Consider the following 18810-nt stretch of genomic DNA (forward strand, 5'->3'; position numbering starts at 1 on the left):
ATTTTTGTATGGCCCCCAAAGGATTTTATAAATATCCAAATGGCCCTCGGTAGAAAAAAGGTTCCCCACCCCTGTGTTAAGTTATGATTAGCACAGTGAATCATTTAAAGCTGCACTATCGCCCTGAAATGGTCATCTTTTCATTCATCCCAGAGCCCTGGGAAAAACACCTGCATGGCACAGAAAGGATTATAGAGCATGCGCCGCTGCATTTAAAAAGTGAAAAGTATAAAACTATGTAGCGCTGCGAGCTTTGTCGATTAATTGATCTTGTCAATTATCCTTGCAGACTGTCCATAATTATACAAGGAGGCTTACTCACACTCTCTGCGGTTTCAACAAATGCCTCCCACTCCAGTTTAGGAATCATACGAGCTACAAACTCTCGGTTGAAGTCCACAGAATGGAGTTTCACTTCATCTGCCTACAAGGAAGACGACAAAACATGTAAAGAAATACAGTATGAGCAGAGCAGTCTAGAATAAATGTTATTATAATACGTGGAGTTTGCAGGATTCCTCAGTGGTGTATACTAATATGCCATCACCTAGTCATGCATAAGGGAACAATATATGGTATGATCCAAATATGTGGCAGCATGCTTTTGTGTAGATATCCTGCGCTGCGAAACACATGTGGCGCCTTCTAAATAAAATGTAATAATAATAATAATAATAATATCCTGTTAAACTCATTCTCGGGAGAATAAATGTGAAAAACGCATGAACAATGCAAGAGCACATCTTCATTACATTCCGTACAAAAACATTTATCATGTGAGAGGGAGACAATTCCAGGACCATGGACATTTTTGAGTCCCAAAAACACCAAAGATTATAATCACTAAATGCTGGTTATTACGCAATACAAAACAGATTGGGCCGGAGGCAGTGGCAGAATACTTTCTCTTACGTCCTAGAGGATACTGGGAATCCATTTAGTACCATGGGTTATAGACGGGTCCACTAGGAGCCTTGAGCACTTTAAGAATTTAATAGTGTGCGCTGGCTCCCCCCTCTATGCCCCTTCTACCAGACTCAGTTTAGAAAATGTGCCCCGGAGGAGCCGGTCACGTCGCTGGAAGCTCCTGAAGAGTTTTCTGCATTTATTTTCTCTATGTGTTATTTTCAGGCAGGTCTGGATGGCACCAGGCTGCATGCTTCGTGGGATTTAGGCGGGGGCGGAACGGCCCAACCTCTTGAAGGGTTAATGGTCCCATTCCTCGCTGACAGGACACTAGTTCCTGAGGGAACTATTTGCACGCCCCACCACGGCGAGTGTACATTCCCGCAGCACGCCGCCACCCCTAACAGAGCCAGAAGAAAGAAGAGTGGTGAGAACTAAGCCAGCGTCCCCGTTAGTGTGTTGCCGGCCATTAAGGCGGCATGAAGGTACAGAGATGCACGGCTTCTACGGGGGTGGCGGAGTCTCAAGACTTAGTACAAAGTGCGGACGCACTGCTTCTGTAGGAGTGAACCGAGTCTACAGGCCTAATTCAGAGTTGATCTCAGCAGCAAATTTGTTAGCAGTTGGGCAAAACCATGTGCACTGCGGGGGGGGGCAGATATAACATGTGCAGAGAGAGTTAGAGTTGGGTGGGGTGTGTTCCAACTGAAATCTAAATTGCAGTGTAAAAATAAAGCAGCCAGTATTTACCCTGCACAGAAACAAAATAACCAACCTAAATCTAACTCTCTCTGCAAATGTTATATCTGCCACACCTGCAGTGCACATAGTTTTGCCTAACTGCTAACAAATTTGCTGCTGCGATCAACTCTGAATTACCCCCTAAATACACTACGGGTGTATACAATACCCAGACTGGCATTACAGACTTAAAAGGCGACTGACTCCATTTTAAGCACTAAAAAATTACCTTAGCCAGTATAAAGAAGCGGGAAGACCGCGCGCCATTGAGGGAGCGGGGCTTCACTATGAGCGGATCCAGCAGCTCACCAGCACCATTTTCCTTCCTCAGTGGACAGAGACGCTGACTGACCGGGAGAGACTCCAGATTACCTCAGTGGTACCAGGGGGTCATAGCAGGGAAGAAGCGCTTACTAGTGTACTAAGTCCCCAATCTGGGTACATAGTCTGCGACCCGGCTAAGCTTGGCATGTGTGCTGGCTCCAGGCTCTCTCTGTGTCTCTCTTCAAGGGCTCTTTGTGGGTTAATTGTGCAGTTAACCTTTTCGGTTGTGTGTGTGTGTTTGTGTGTTGTCACAGTAAGTCAGACGATTGTGTTTCATGTAAGGTACAGAATTCCACTTCCCCAGGGGGTTCACAGCAGTGTACCTTCCCAGGCTAGCGAAGCGGAGCCAGCTTGGCTGGATTCCATTGGGGCAATGATCTTCAGTATTTCTACTAAATTATCCCGCACTGAGAAAGACGCAACACTTAAGACAATCGATGACTGAGTTTATGAACAGAGACTCAGTAACCAAACCAGCGTCTCAGTCCCCTACCATTTGTCCGCAAAAACGTAATTTGGCCCACCATTTGACTCTGATGATGAGGGATCAGACATGGAGGAGGGCGAGGTGGACTCAGAGGTGGGGGAGGCTACTCTGTCACAGGAAATAGAGACTCTCATAGGGGTCGATTCAATTCGGCAACAGTTGAATAGCGCCGGGAGTTTGCTCCCGACGCTATTCAATTCAGCTCCAGTTAAGTCGGCGATGGCCCGTTCTCGCCGACTTAACAGGTAGTTCTGTCGGGAGAACGGGCATTCTCCGACTTCACTACCCGCGGCGATGGTGATTCCCGACAGAATCAGCCGCGCGGCAGCACTTTTGTCGGGTTTCTTCTCTCATCCCCCAGGGATGAGAGAAGAATTCCCGACAATTGAGGGTCAGTCGTCGCTGTATTGAATAGCGCCGGGAGCAAACTGTTCAACTGTTGCCGAATTGAATCGACCCAATAGAGGCTATCAGAGAGGTTCTGCATATCCCTGATAAGTTAACAGAGGAGACTGAGGAATCTTATTTTAATATAAAAAAGAAATCCACAGGCACTTTTCCTGTGTCAAAGGAACTAAATACCCTGTTTGAAGAACCGTGGGTTAATCCTGATAGGAAATTTCAAATCCCTAAAAGATCCCTTCCTCCTGAGGATAGGGAAAAAAATGGGAAAAGCCACCGATAGTGGATGCATCAGTATCCAGGCTGTCACAGAAAACTGTATTGCCTGTCCCTGGTGCAGCCTCCCTAAAGGACACGGCTGATCGTAGAATTGAGAATACACTCAATTCTTTGTATACAGCTGCTGGGGTGGCACAGAGACCTACTATAGCATGTAGGTGGATTACTAAGGCCATCGCAAAATGGTCGGGTAACCTAATTGAAGGGTTAGGTACCTTGCCTAAGGGGGAAATTGTTTTACTCCTGCAACATATACAAGACTCTGCAAATTTTATAGTGGAAGCCATAAAAGAAATAGGCTTGCTTAATGCATACACCACTGCTATGGCAGTGTCAGCACGCAGGGGCTTATGGCTACGCCAGTGGACTGCCGACGCGGACTCCAGAAAAGGCGTGGAAGGCTTACCCTTCACAGGAGAGGCCTTATTTGGAGATGAACTAGACAAATGGATCGCCAAAGCTACTGCGGGTAAATCCATGTATCTTCCTTCTGCAGCTCCCCCAGCCAGGAAAGCCTACTCAGGACCTAATCTACAGTCCTTTTGGACTGCAAAGTTTAAGGGCAAAACCAGAGGTTCTTCTACAGCCACCAGAGGCGCAAGAGGTAAACCACGTAAACCAACAACTGCCGGTTCACAGGAACAGAGCTCAAGCTCTGCTTCCTCGAAGCCCTCAGCATGACGGTGGACTGCGATACCTGGAGGACTGGCAGGTGGGAGCCCGACTGAACTTTTTCAGTCATATCTGGATAGGTTCGTGCCAGGATTCCTGGGTCAAAGCTCTTATTTCCCAGGGCTACAGACTGGAGTTTCAGGAGCTCCCACCTCACAGATCCTTCAAATCAGGCTTACCAGTTTCACAGGAAGCAAGTATAACCTTACAGAACGCCATTCAAAAACTGGTACAGACTCAGGTCATTGTTCCAGTTCCACCTCATCTGCAAACCAAGGGATTGGTTGTCCAATTCCAACCTGTTCGTAGTACCGACACCGGACGGTTCGGTAAGACCAATTTTGAACCTCATGTCGTTGAACCCGTAATTACGAGTGTTCAAATTCAAGATGGAGTCTCTGTGCTGGCAGAGATGATGTTTCTACTCTGCAAACAAGGAGTGAATATAATTCCATGCCTGGACGACTTCTGACAAAGGCATCGTCCAGGGAGAGGTTGTTGGACAGCAAATGTCTATCAACCAGGCTACTACTGGATCACGGGTGGATTCTGAACTTAACCAAAATCTCACCTGGAACCGACGCAGAGGCTTTCCTTCCTGGGTATGATACTGGACACGGACTCTCAGAGAGTGTTCCTTCCCTTGGAGAAGGCTATGGAAATCCAGTCGATGGTTCGGGCTGTCCTGCAGCCAGCCCGGATCTCGGTGCATCTGTGCATTCGCCTTCTGGGGAAAATGGTGGCCTCTTACGAGGCACTTCAGTACGAAGGATTTCATGCGAGGCCCTTCCAGCTGGATCTGTTGGACAAATGGTCCGGATCGCATCTTCACATGCACCAGAGGATCTGTCTGCCGCCCAAAAGCCAGAATCTCCCTTCTGTGGTGGCTACAGACTTCTCACCTCATCGAGGGTCTGAGGTTCGGGATTCAGAATTGGATCCTGCCAACCACAGACGCAAGCCTCAGAGGTTGGGGAGCAGTCACCAAGGGGGTGCAGTTTCAAGGAAGATGGTCAAGTCAGGAAGACGTCCTTCCAATAAACATCTTGGAATTCAGGGCAATCTACAACGCCCTTCTGCAGGCCTCAACTCTACTTCGGAATAAGGTCATTCAAGTCCAGTCGGACAATGTAACGGCGGTAACGTACATAAACCGACAGAGCGGAACGAAAAGCAGAGCAGCAATATCAGAGGTGTCAAGAATTCACCTCTGGGCGGAAAAATACGCTGTGGCGTTGTCGGCGGTCTTCATTCCGGGAGTAGACAACTGGGAAGTAGACTTCTTCAGCAGACACGACCTGCACCCGGGGGAGTGGAGCCTTCACCCGGAAGTATTCAGGTGCTTGACACGTCGGTGGGGATATACACAAATCAACATGATGGCCTCTCGTCTCAACAAGAAGCTCAAGTGGTATTGTTCCAGGTCGAGAAACCCACAGGCAGTGGCGGTAGACGCTCTGATGACTCCATGGGTCTACCAGATGGTGTACATGTTTCCTCCACTTCCTCTGATCCCAAGAATTTTAAAAAGAATAAGGGAAAAGGCTCAAGCAATTCTTATTGCTCTGGACTGGCCAAAAAGGGCCTGGTATGTGGACCTTCTGGAGATGCTACTCGAAGATCAGTGGCTTCTTCCTCTTCGTGAGGATCTTCTGCAACAGGACCCATTCGTCTATCAAGACTTACCGCGGCTATGTTTAACGGCATGGCGGTTGAACGGCTGATTCTAGCCAGGAGAGGGATTCCTGACATAGTCATCGCGACTATGATCCAAGCCAGGAAAGGGGTAATGTCTAAACATTACCACCGTATGTGGAAGAAATATGTCTCTTGGTGTAAGAGCAGACAATATTCTGCGGTGGAATTTCATCTGGAACGTCTCCTGCTTCTTCTGCAGTCAGGATTGGATGTGGGCCTACGCCTAGATTATCTTCAAGTCCAGATTTCAGCATTGTCTATTTTCTTTTAGAAACAATTAGCTTCTCTCCCTGTGGTCCAGACGTTCTTGAAAGGCGTTCTGCACATCCAGCCTCCATTTGTGCCTTTCACGGCACCTTGGTATCTCAATTTGGTGCTGCAGTTCATCCAGTCGGACTGGTTTGAACATTTACAGGAGGTCGACGTAAAGTATCTTACGTTGAAAACCCTCACACTATTGGCCTTGGCCTCAGCAAGAAGTGTGGCGAAACTAGGGGCGTTGTCTCAAAAGAGTCCCTACTTAATTTTCCACGAGGACAGAGCTGAACTCAGAACTCATCAGCAATTTCTTCCTTAGGTGGTGTCCGCTTTTCACATCAACCAACCTATTGTGGTTCTGGCTGTGGCGGACACCTCTGCTACTTCAAAGTCTTTGGATGTTGTGATGGCTTTGAAGGTGTATGTAAATAGAACAGCTCGTCACAGAAAATCCGACTCGCTGTTCGTTCTCTATGATCCCAATAAAATTGGGTGCCCTGCTTCAAAGCAGTCTATTGCACGCTGGATCAGGCTCACTATCCAGCATGCTTATTCCACGGCAGGATTGCCGGTTCCAAAGTATGTACAGGCCTACTCTACTAGGTCGTTGGGTTCTTTTTGGGCAGCTGCCCGGGGTGTCTCGGCTTTACAGCTCTGCCGAGCAACTTCTTAGTCAGGTTCAAACACGTTTGCAAAGTTCTACAAGTTCGATACTTTGGCCTCTGAGGATCTTCAGTTTGGTCAATCAGTTCTGCAGGAACCTAAGCACTCTCCCCATGGTACTAAATTCCCAGTATCTCCATTCTCCTGGATGGAGATTGTGTCTGCTGAGGAAGTCCGCCTCCCAGTTGTCCACTCCCAGAACGAAGATCGCTGACAGTGCCACCGCGTGCTTTTCTGCCCAGAGGAGGATTCTTGGTACCTCTGACATTGCGGCTCTGCTCTTCGTTCCGCCCCGTCTGTTTATGTAGGAGGCCGTCGTTACATTGCCCGACTGAACCTGAATGGCCTGATCTTGTAGAAGATGTGTCGCTTGTATAAGGCCGTTGTACACGGCCCTTAGTTCTAGAATGTTTATCGGAAGGATGGATTCCAGACTTGACCACCTTCCTTGGAAGTTTTCCCCTTGGGTGACTGCTCCCCAACCTCTGAGACTTGCATCCGTGGTTAGAAGGATCCAATTCTGAATCCCGAACCTTCGGCCCTCGAGAAGGTGAGAAGTTTGCAGCCACCAGAGGAGTCAAATTCTGGCTTTCGGCGACAGGCATATCCCCTGGTGCATGTGAAGATGAGATCCCGACCATATGTCCAGGAGATCCAGTTGGAAGGACCATGCATGAAATCTTCCGTACTGTAGAGCCTCGTAGGAGGCAACCATCTTCCCCAGAAGGCGAATGCACTGATGAACAGATACCCGGGCAGGCTTCAGGACATCCCGGACTATTGACTGGATCACCAACGCGCTTTCTCCACCAGGAGAAACACCCTCTGTACTTCCATGTCGAGGATCATCCCCAGGAAGGACAGTCTCCTTGTCGGTTCTAAATGTGACTTTGGAAGGTTCAGGATCCACCCGTGATCCTGGGGTAGTCGAGTTGAGAGAGCAATGCTCTGTAACAGCTTCTCCCTGGAAGATGCCTTTATCAGCAGATCATCCAGATATGGAATAATGTTCATTCCCTGCTTTCGGAGGGTCTGCCATGACCTCGGTGAACACCCTCGGTGCTGTGGAGGAGCCAAATGGCAGCGCCTGGAACTGATAACAGTCTAGCAGCCCAAATCTCAGATAAGCCTGGTGAGGCGGCCAGATCAGAACGTGAAGGTACGCATCCTTGATATCCAGGGATACCAGGAATTCCCCCTCCTCCAGACCTGAGATCACCGCTCTCAGAGACTCCATCTTGAATTTGAATTCCCTCAAGTAGGGGTTCAATGACTTTAGGTTTAATATCGGCCTTACCGAACCATCCTGCTTCGGTACCATAAACAGGTTTGAGTAATAACCCTTGTTTGTTAGGTGAGGTGGAACTGGAACAATAACATTTGTCTGTACCAATTTTCAAATGGCTTCCTGTAGGATAGCACTTTCTGTCAGCGAAGCTGGTAAGCCTGATTTGAAGAATCTGTGAGGTGAGAGTTCTTGAAACTCCAGTCTGTAACCCTGGGCAACAATGTTTTGTACCCAGGGGTCTAGGCATGATGATGCCCAGACGTGACTGAAATCCCTTACTCTTGCTCCCACCTGCCCGATCCCCAGGCTGGGAGGTCCACCGTCATGCTGAAGATATGGAGGAAGCAGAACCTGGATTCTGCTCCAGGGAACCTATTGGTGCAGGTTTTCTATATTTCCCCCTCTAAAGAAAGTGGAAGGGGGTTTGGACTTTTTAACTTTTGTGGTACGAAAGGACTGCATCGTAGACATAGGATAAGCTTTCCTAGCCAGTGGCGCTGCTGAGGGAAGGAAAGTTGACTTACCCGCAGTTGCCGTGGAGATCCACGCGTCCAACACGTCCCCAAACAGAGCCTGACCTGCGAAGAGTAGGTACTCCACACTCCTCTGATTCTGCATCCGCAGACCATTGGCGCAGCCAGAGTCCCCTGCTTGCGAGACAGCCATGGAAGAGGCCCTTGCATTAAGGTGGCCAAGGTCCTTCATGGCCACCACCATGAAACCTGCAGAATCCTGTATGTGACGTAAAAACAATTCAATGTCACCATTACCATTGCATCATATGACAAAGAAATCGTTTTAGGAGTATTCTAGCTCCTCACTATGTAAGTGAGGTACGCTGTTAAATATTTACATTTGTCCAATTCCATTGATTTTGCATCTGGTGATAAAGATACCTTTACAAATGTAATCTGATTCCTCCCTATGTAAGTGAGGTATGCTGTCGATTGTACACTCTCATGCAATAATTCATATGAACGAAAAGACGAAAAGAAATTGATATATATTTTATTATATATATTTTTATTCATGTGAGTGAGAGTTCACATACACCACCAATTGTGAAGTTACTCCATATATTAATTTGTAGAACCATAAGTCAGAAAGTTTCTACACATGAGCCTTCTCCAATTATATCTTCCATGAATCCGAGATAACACCCAAAAAGGAGACCTTATTTGGAAGAAGGATCCATATTATACAGGATAAGTATCTATTTAGATTCTTCACATATCCTTCATCCTTAGCCACGGTAGCGCCATCTTCTTCTTAATTCCCACACTAAGTCCAATAGAAGTTACGAGGCTGCCACCTAGTCCAGTGAAGCGCCAAGTAAACTCCAAAAAATCCATCTTAATGTCACTCCTCTAGTAATGTGCCTGACCACTTTACTATGGCTTTAGAAATCCACGCACAAGCAATCGTGGGCCTTAAAGCCACACCTGTAGCTGTGTTTAGTGATTTGAGCATAGTCTCAATCTTACGGTCAGTCGGCTCTTTCAAAGCGGTTGACCCAGGGACAGGTAAAACCACCTTTTTAGACAACCTAGATACAGAAGCGTCCACTATAGGCGGGTTTTCCCACTTTTTCCTGTCCTCTTCAGGGAAGGGAAAAGCAATGAGAACCCTTTTTGGGATCTGGAATTTTTTATCTGGATTTTCCCAGGATTTTTCAAACAAGGCATTCAACTCCTTAGAAGCAGGGAAAGTAAGGGAGGATTTCTTAAAGTAAGCCTCCTCTACCTGTTCAGGTACTTTTTCAGTAATGTATAAAATGTCCCTAATGGCCTCAGTCATGAGTTGCACCCCCTTAGCAAGGGATGCATCTCCCCTCTGCATATCCCCATCACCGTCCCCTGTATCAGAATCGGTATCCATGTCGGCTTGCATTATCTGTGCAAGAGCACTGTTTTTAGGGTATGTAATAGGGGACTTAGATGAGGTAGTGGGAGCTGAGTACTGCAAAACCGCTACAAATTGTTGTAAAGCCTGCGTTACATTCTCATAATGTCATATCCTGGATGAAATCTGGGATATCATTCCCCTTATAGAATCTACCCATGGGGGTTCGGACTCAAGGCTGAGAAAGTACATGGCAGTTCTGAGTACATGGAATAAACTCATCAGGAGAAGATACACACTCTGCAGCACAACATACAGAGTCCCTAGACATGATATACAGCCACACACACACACACAGGAAAATGTCAGACACAGCTTTCCCCTGAGTACCTTCAGAGAGTCACAGAGTATAAGGAGCCAGCCACACAGCGCCTCATTAGGCAGTTAATATACTAAACTGCCGGTGCTGACTGCGTAACCTTAATAGGATAAACAGTTCCAATAATACACTCTCCCCCTGTCTATAACACCCTGGTACCGCAGAGGATAGCTGGAGTTATGTGGAGGGCAGCGCTCCCTGTCAGCGTTCTGTTGCTGTGATCTGCATGGAGAAAATGGCGCTGGTGAGTGCTGGATCCGCTCTGAGAAGCCCCGACCCCTTGTAATGGCATGTCTTCCCACACTTATTGTATTATACTGGGCTGAGGTAATTTGCAGCTAACAATTGGATAAGTCCCTGGTAGCCTTCAGTGACCAGTGTAGGGTGATTGCGCTGGCTCAAGACGCCCCTCACAGCGCCGTACACAGTGTGCCTCTGAGCCCTCCGGAGCGCAGCCTGTTAGAGCTGCGCTCCCACCCTTGTGCTGCCATTCCCGCCGGCGACCCGCTTTCCGGGCCGCCGGCGTTCTACTCACCACTCTTCTTTCTGGGGTGGCGGCCATGCTGCGGGAGTGAGCGGTCGCCTCGTGGGCTTGCGATCAGCACCCTCAGGAGCTCAGTGTCCTGTCAGCAGAGATAGAGAACCATTAACTTCTAGAGTTGGTTCCTACTCCCCCCCCCCCCCCCTCTCCTAAATCCCACGAAGCAGGGAGGCTGTTGCCAGCAGCCTTCCTGTACCTAGCACTCTTAGAAAAACAATAAAACTAGAAAAACTCCAAGAAGCTCCCCTAGCTGTGACCGGCTCCTCCGGGCACATTTTCTAAACTGTCTGGTAGGAGGGGCATAGAGGGAGGAGCCAGCCCACACTATTAAACCATTAAAGTGCCCATGGCTCCCAAGGGACCCGTCTATACCCCATGGTACTAAATGGAACCCCAGCATCCTCTAGGACGTAAGAGAAAATAATAGATTTCTTTATACAGTTCAATCCCGGGATTACAAAAACGAGGGATTGGATTCCATAGTGATATTAAGTTAAGTGGTAAGAAACAACAAAACTAGCTATTTTATACAGTTAAACTATATTTTACGCTTAGTAGTACATTTGGGGTTCAAACAAGTTGAATAGCTTGCCATTAGTGATCCAATGATGTGACAACCTCCACCTTGCATGGATTCATGTCTGCGCTGATTTCATCTTCCTTTTTCTCCCACTGTTTTTATTTCAGTTACGGAGGGGGGAGGCGGGAATAAATACAGCAACATGATGTAGGTAAAAGCAGGGCCGTCGACGGGGGGTTTACACACCTGTACAGGGCCCCAAGAATAAGTTTAGTGCCCGGCAGGGATGTGAGCGGCCTTATCCAAATAGGGCAGCGACCTGTAGCCAGTGTGGTCGCAGCCTCAGAGTGACAGGAGCCTCTCACACACAGTGGCTGTGCAGCGCGAGTGTGCGCCCACTCTCCCGTGTCCAGCTCTGTCGCAGGCAGTTACAGGATATGGCAGCAGCTCCGTTGACCAGGATTCCCATGCCCCACGCATGTCTCTTCTTTCTGGGGTCTGCTGTGCGGTGTTAGGGTCTGAGTACTGGGGAGTGCGGCACAAGTGAGTCTCTCCCTGTGGTAAGAGCGGCTTGGTGAGGGGATACAGGGCTTGGGATGTGGTGGGGGAGCTGGGAATGTAGCAGTGATCGCAAATACTCGCTATAGCGCGTATTTTACGCGCTATAAGCAGTAAGGGACCCAGTTTTCAAAAATCAGCGGGTCCCACATGACGCGCTGTGATTACCGCTGCACACCGCGACCAGCCAGTGTTATAATCCTCCTGCTTCCTCCCCTTCCAATTGGTGCTGTGCTGGCGTGAGCTCCTCCCCGGGTCACTGATAGACAGGGAGGGAGCGTGGTTGGTGCCGCCTCCCCGTCCCCTTCCAATTGGTGCTGCGCTGCGGTGAGCCCCCCCCCCCTCCCCCCAGTCACTGATAGACAGGGAGGGTGGAGCGTGGTTGGTGCCGCCTCCCCGTCCCCTTACAATTGCTGCCGTGAGCTCCCCGTCCCCCCGGGTCACTGATAGACATTGCTGCCGCCTCCCCTCACGCACAGCCGGCCCGACACAGCGGAGAGAGCGGCGCCCAGAACGGATCAGTGATTACCTGGCGGCGGGGGCAGGACAGCATGTCAGGCAGTGTGTCTATGGAGCTCGGGCCTGGGGGCGGGCAGCAGGAGACGCGGAGTGGAAAGTGCTCTGTTCCCGGCTAATTCCTTAATCCGCAGCTACTCCCAGGTTGTGACCTTATCGTCATGGATCCCCTGCCATTCTCAGCACCCAGCAACCCGGTAACAGGGATGGGCATCTTGTGTTTGTGTCTGTTTAAATACATGTGTGTCAATGTTTGTGTACTTATAATAAGTATGTGTGTGTCTGTATGCATGTGTACATGTGTCTGTATCGTGCTCTGCCTGGCGCGCTCTGCCTGGCGCAATGTGTATAATATCGTGCTCTGTCTGGCGCAATGTGTATAATAACGTGGTCTGCCTGGCGCAATGTGTATAATAACGTGCTCTGCCTGGCACAATGTGTATAATAACGTGCTCTGCCTGGCGCAATGTGTATACGGACGTGCTCTGCCTGGCGCAATGTGTATAATATCGTGCTCTGCCTGGCGCAATGTGTATACTGACGTGCTCTGCCTGGCGCAATGTGTATACTGACGTGCTCTGCCTGGCGCAATGTGTATAATAACGTGCTCTGCCTGGCGCAATGTGTATAATATCGTGCTCTGCCTGGCGCAATGTGTATAATAACGTGGCCTGCCTGGCGCAATGTGTATAATAACGTGCTCTGCCTGGCGCAATGTGTATAATAACGTGCTCTGCCTGGCGCAATGTGTATACGGACGTGCTCTGCCTGGCGCAATGTGTATAATATCGTACTCTGCCTGGCGCAATGTGTATACTGACGTGCTCTGCCTGGCGCAATGTGTATAATAACGTGCTCTGCCTGGCGCAATGTGTATAATATCGTGCTCTGCCTGGCGCAATGTGTATACTGACGTGCTCTGCCTGGCGCAATGTGTATACTGACGTACTCTGCCTGGCGCAATGTGTATAATGACGTGCTCTGCCTGGCGCAATGTGTATAATAACGTGCTCTGCTTGGCGCAATGTGTATAATAACGTGCTCTGCTTGGCGCAATGTGTATAATAACGTGCTGTACCTGGAGCAAAGTGTATAATGTGCTGTACCTGGAGCAAAGTGTATAAAGTGCTCTGTCGCAGTGTGTATGAGAGGTTCTACCTGGTGCAATGTGTATAAGCGGCACTACTGTGTGGTGTAATGTGAATTGGCACTATTTTGTAGTAAACCAACGCGTTTCATGGGTTACTCACGGCTGTGAGAGCATCAAACATCTTATGATATGTTCTGGAAAATGCCATTGTAAAAAAGGAATAATACAACAACTTTCATTGCTTCTGTTTTAGAGATTGTTGTAAAAATGGATACATCGTCCTAAAAGCAAATACTGACAATTGTATGAATTTTGGTTTAATGTCATTTTACGAATAAATGTTTTTTAATTATTGTGGTTACTAAGTGTTAATAGCGAATTAACCATTTAGATAAATATCCCAATTTGCTCCCTTGGGAATTCATTTTTTGTATAATATATATATATATATATATCGCAGTGGAATTCGCTGCACTATATAAGAAATTGTGTGTGTATGTATGTATATCTATCTATCTATCTAAGGGGGTCCCAGGGATATCACTGTACGGGTGGTCTTCAGTATGCAGGCGGTCGGGCTCCCGGCGACCAGCATACCGGCGCCGGGAGCCCGACAGCCGGCATACCGACACTTATTCTCCCTCGTAGCGGTCCACGACCCCCCTGGAGGGAGAATAAAATAGTGTGGAGCGCGTAGCGCGCCACCGTGCCCGTAGCGAGCGCAGCGAGCCCGCAAGGGGCTCATTTGCGCTCGCCACACTGTCGGTAAGCCGGCGGCCGGCCTCCCGGCGCCGGTATGCTGGTCGCCGGCAGATCGTAGTGAACCCCACTGTACAGGCCCCGAGTAAAAGGGAGCTAAATACTGGATTTGAGCATTTTGCAACAAGTACATGATAATATTTGCCATTTAAAAGCAGAAGACAACATTTCTACATGTTCTATTATCCAACATGTTCCCATTTCCCAAGCCCTTGTTTATTGTAATATCAAATCATTTTTACTGCCTAGCAAAAACAGGACTTTAATACCTACCAGTAAATCCTTTTCTATAAGTCCATAGAGGATGTTGGGGATATCAAAAGAACCATGGGATATAGACGGATCCGCAGGAGACATGGGCACTTTAAGACTTTCAAAGGGGGCATGACCTGGCTCCTCGCCCTCTATATCCCTCCCCAGACTCAGTTTGGAACTGTGCCCGGAGAGATGGACATTTTGAGGAAAGGAATTAACAACAAGGTGAGCATCATACCAGCTCACGCCATAAACATGCCGAATAACATGGCATTCAACTGAACACATGCCAACGGACATGAACAAAATTCAGCAACAAGCTGAAGAAATCATAGCACAACCTGTGTGTAACCAGAACTAAACTGCAGATACAGTACGCACTGGGACGGGCGCCCAACATCATCTACGGACTTATAATAATAATAATAATAATAATAATAATTTTATTTATATAGCGCTCTTTCTCCAATAGGACTCAAGGCGCTTAACAGATACATAGCATAATATAGTACAGAAAATAATGAAGTACATTTTCATAAAATACAGAAGCATGAAGATACTAAAAGGGACATTATGGAAATGCTTGAGTAAACAGAAAAGTCTTGAGTCTACTTTTGAAGGATTCTATAGTTGGGGCCTCTCGCACTGTGCGGGGAAGTGAGTTCCATACAGTCGGAGCCGCATGACTAAAAGCTCGACCCCCAGATGAATTACGGTAGATTCTAGGTACTGCTAAAAGTCCTTCATCTACAGATCGCAGTAATCGAGTGGGGCAGTATGGGGTCAGAAGCTGTTTTAGGTACCTTGGGCCTTGGTCATGTAATGCTTTGAAACTCAGTAAGCCAATCTTGAAGATGATTCGCCATCTTACAGGCAGCCAGTGAAGGGAGTAGAGGATGGGTGTTATGTGGCTAGAATGGGGCTGGTTGGTTAATAGCCTGGCAGCTGTGTTTTGCACCAGCTGTAAGCGTTGCAATTCTTTTGCTGGTAGACCAAGGTAGAGGGCATTACAGTAGTCTAAACGAGATGATACAAATACATGTATGACTTTTGGCATGTCATCTGAGGGAATTAAGTGCTTGATTCTGGCTATGTTCCTCAGGTGAAAGAATGAGGATTTGATTGTGGCTGATATCTGATGTTTAAGTGTCAAGCCACCATCCAGGACAACGCCAAGATTCCGCACACGATCACTGGTCTGTAATTCTGAATCCCCGAGTGTAAGTCCAGTTGGTTGGCTATGCTGCAGTCTTGTCCTTTGATGTTGCGGTCGTATCAAAAGGACCTCTGTTTTATCCGGGTTCAGTCGCAGCCAACTGGCGCTCATCCACTCCTGTAGTTCAGCTAGACAGCCATTTAGGGTGGCTATTGGGTTATCAGTGCCCGGAGCAAAGGACAAGTACAGTTGTGTATCATCTGCATAGCAGTGGTAGACCAGGCCATGGCGCCTGATTATTTCGCCCAATGGGAGCATGTATACTGCAAAAAGCATGGGGGATAGTATAGAACCTTGTGGGACACCACATGGCAATGGCACTGGTGGTGATGAGTATAATCCAGATGATACTCTCTGTGACCTGCCTGTGAGAAATGATTTGAACCAGCTTAGGACTGTGCCATCCAGACCACAGAAATGTATCAGTCGCTCAATCAGAAGCCCATGGTCCACGGTATCAAATGCTGCCGAGAGATCCAGAAGGATTAATATTGAACAGTCACCTCTGTCTCTTGCCATCAGAAGATCATTTAACACACACACCAGGGCTGTTTCAGTGCTATGTCTTCTCCTGAATCCTGATTGAAATGGATCATAAATATCATGGGTTGTCAGGCGGGTTTCCAGTTGATTTGCAACGACTTTCTCAATAACCTTTCCTAGGAAAGGAAGGTTTGATACCGGTCTGTAGTTGGTCATGCAGTCGGGATCTAAATTAGGTTTTTTAAGAAGCGGTCTAACAATTGCTTCCTTTAGGGGTCCAGGAAAAATGCCTGTCTGCAAAGAGCATTGAACAATTTTTGTAAAGACAGGACCAATTATATCCATACAACCGGTTAGAAGCTTGGTTGAGGCTGGGTCCAGATCACAGGTGGTGGGACGCAAAATCCGAGCAATTTCAGCAGTGTCCTTTACATCCACTGGGTCAAAGCTGGTCCATGAAGGCAGGTAGCTTATATTGGAGGGCTTTGTAGTTTGGCACTCCTTTGATGGCACTGTGGAGATTCCAGCCCGGATGGTGGATATTTTATCTGCAAAGAAGTTTGCAAACTCGTTGCATCTTGCCTGGGAGAGGGTCTCATCAGTCTGCAGGCATGCTGGCTTGCAAAGCATCTCCACTGTGCGAAAAAGTTGAGCTGGCCTATTGTTTGCTGCTGTGATCTCATTTGACAGGAACTGTGCTTTCTTACGAGTGATTGTCGATTGATATTCTTCGTTATGCTTTATTAGTTTTAGTTTGTCATCCACTAGGTTAGTCTTCCTCCATCGTCTTTCCAGTCTACGCCCCCTTTTCTTGAGCTCACTAACACTGTTGTCAAACCATGGAGCTTGACGTTGTGGTTTACGAGGTCTTAAACGCACAGGGGCGATAATATCAATTGCAGCCATAAGATCCCTATTATAATAACGGACTAGGGAACAGGGATCTTCACAGGCACCCAGTATAGCAGAGGATAGAAAAGGATTTACCGGTAGGTATTAAAATCCTGTTTTCTATTACGTCCTTGAGGATGTTGGGGACACCAAAAGAACCATGGGATTATACCAAAGCTCTATACCGGGCGGGAGAGTGCGGATGACTCTGCAGCACCGATTGACCAAACTTTAGGTCTTCATCGGCCAAGGTATCAAACTTGTAAAACATAGCAAACGTGTTTGCCCCGACCAAGTAGCAGCTCGGCAAAGTTGTAATGCCGAGACACCTCGGGCAGCCGCCCAGGACGAGCCGACCTTCCTAGTGGAATGGGCTTTTACCGATTTAGGTAACAGCAAACTTGCCGTGGAATGAGCCTGCTGAATCGTGTGACATATCCAGCGGGCAATGGTCTGCTTGGAAGCAGGATATCCAAGTTTATTGGGAGCATATAGCACAAACAGAAACTCTGTTTTTCTAACTGGAGCTGTTCTGGCAACGTAAATTTTCAAAGCTCTGACGACATCCAGAGACTTTTCCTCAGCCGAAGTTCCAGTAGCGACTGGCACCACAATAGGATGGTTAATATGAAAAGAGGAAACCACCTTTGGCAGAAATTGTTGCTGAGTTCTCAATTCTGCCCTATCTTCATGGAAGATCAAATAAGGGCTCTTGTGAGACAAGGCCGCCAATTCAGACACCCGCCTTGCGGATGCCAATGCTAACAAAATGAGAACCTTAATGAGAACCTTCCAAGTGAGGAATTTCAACTCCACTTTACCTAAAGGTTCAAACCAATGTGATTTTAGGAATGTCAATACCACATTAAAGGTCCCAAGGTGCCACAGGTGGCACAAAAGGATGTTGGATGTGCAGGACCCCTTTTACAAAGGTCTGCACCTCAGGAAGTGAGGCCAATTGTTTCTGAAAGAAAACTGACAAAGCAGAAATCTGCACTTTTATGGAGCCTAATTTAGGGCCAGCATCCACCCCATTTTGTAGAAAATGGAGAAAACGTCCAAGGTCAAACTTCTCCACTGGAGCTTTCTTGAACTCGCACCAGGAATTATATTTCCTCCAAATACGGTGATAGTGTTTCGACGTCACACCCTTCCTAGCAAGGATAAGAGTGGGGATGACTTCATCAGGAATACCCTTACGGGCTAAAATCTGGCGTTCAACCGCCATGCCGTCAAAAGTAGCCGCTGTAAGTCTTGATAGACGAACGGCCCCTGCCGCAGCAGATCCTCACGAAGAGGAAGAGGCCATGGATCTTCAACTAACAACTCCTGAAGATCCGGGTACCAAATTCTCCTTGGCCAGTCTGGAACTACAAGGAGCGCTAGAATCTGTGATTTTCTTAGGATTCTCAGAACCTTTGGAATGAGAGGAAGCGGAGGGAAAACGTACACCGACGGATACACCCAAGGTGACGTCAGTGCATCCACTGCCGCCTGAGGGTCCCTGGACCGGGAACAATACTTAAGTAGTTTTTTGTTGTGGCGGGACGCCATCATGTCTATGTGGGGAACCCCCCCATAGATTGGTTAGTAGGGAAAAGACCTCCTGATGGAGGCTCCCCTCTCCTGGAAGTAGATCGTGTCTGCTGAGGAAGTCTGCTTTCCAGTTGTCCACTCCCGGAAGGAAAATTGCCGACAGAGCACTTACCCGAGTCTCTGCCCAGCGAAGAATCTTTGTGGCTTCTGCCATTGCTGTTCTGCTCTTTGTGGCGCCTTGGCGGTTTATGTACGCTACTGCTGTCACATTGTCCGATTGGATCAGGACAGGCCGGTTTCGAAGAAGATGCTCCGCTTGTAGAAGGCCGTTGTAAATGGCCCTCAACTCCAGCACGTTTATGTGAAGAAGAGTTCCTGACTTGACCATCTTCCTTGGAAGGTCACCCCTTGTGTGACTGCTCCCCAACCCCGGAGACTTGCATCCGTGGTCACTAGGATCCAGTCTTGGATCCCGAATCTGCGTTCTTCTAAGAGGTGAGAGCTGT

The 18810-nt window shown here is 48.0% G+C and overlaps 1 protein-coding gene across 1 annotated transcript in view; it reads right to left on the reverse strand.

Moving 5' to 3' along the window:
- The window catches only part of TRMT112 (tRNA methyltransferase activator subunit 11-2), a 61113-nt gene that overhangs the window by 32616 nt on the left and 9687 nt on the right, over nucleotides 1–18810 (reverse strand). Inside the window, exon 2 of the mRNA XM_063944973.1 lies at nucleotides 323–424. Coding sequence (XP_063801043.1) covers nucleotides 323–424 — 102 coding nt within the window. The remainder of the gene's footprint in view (nucleotides 1–322; nucleotides 425–18810) is intronic.

Source organism: Pseudophryne corroboree, chromosome 11 (genome assembly GCF_028390025.1).
Source record: "Pseudophryne corroboree isolate aPseCor3 chromosome 11, aPseCor3.hap2, whole genome shotgun sequence".
Classification (NCBI taxonomy): domain Eukaryota; kingdom Metazoa; phylum Chordata; class Amphibia; order Anura; family Myobatrachidae; genus Pseudophryne; species Pseudophryne corroboree.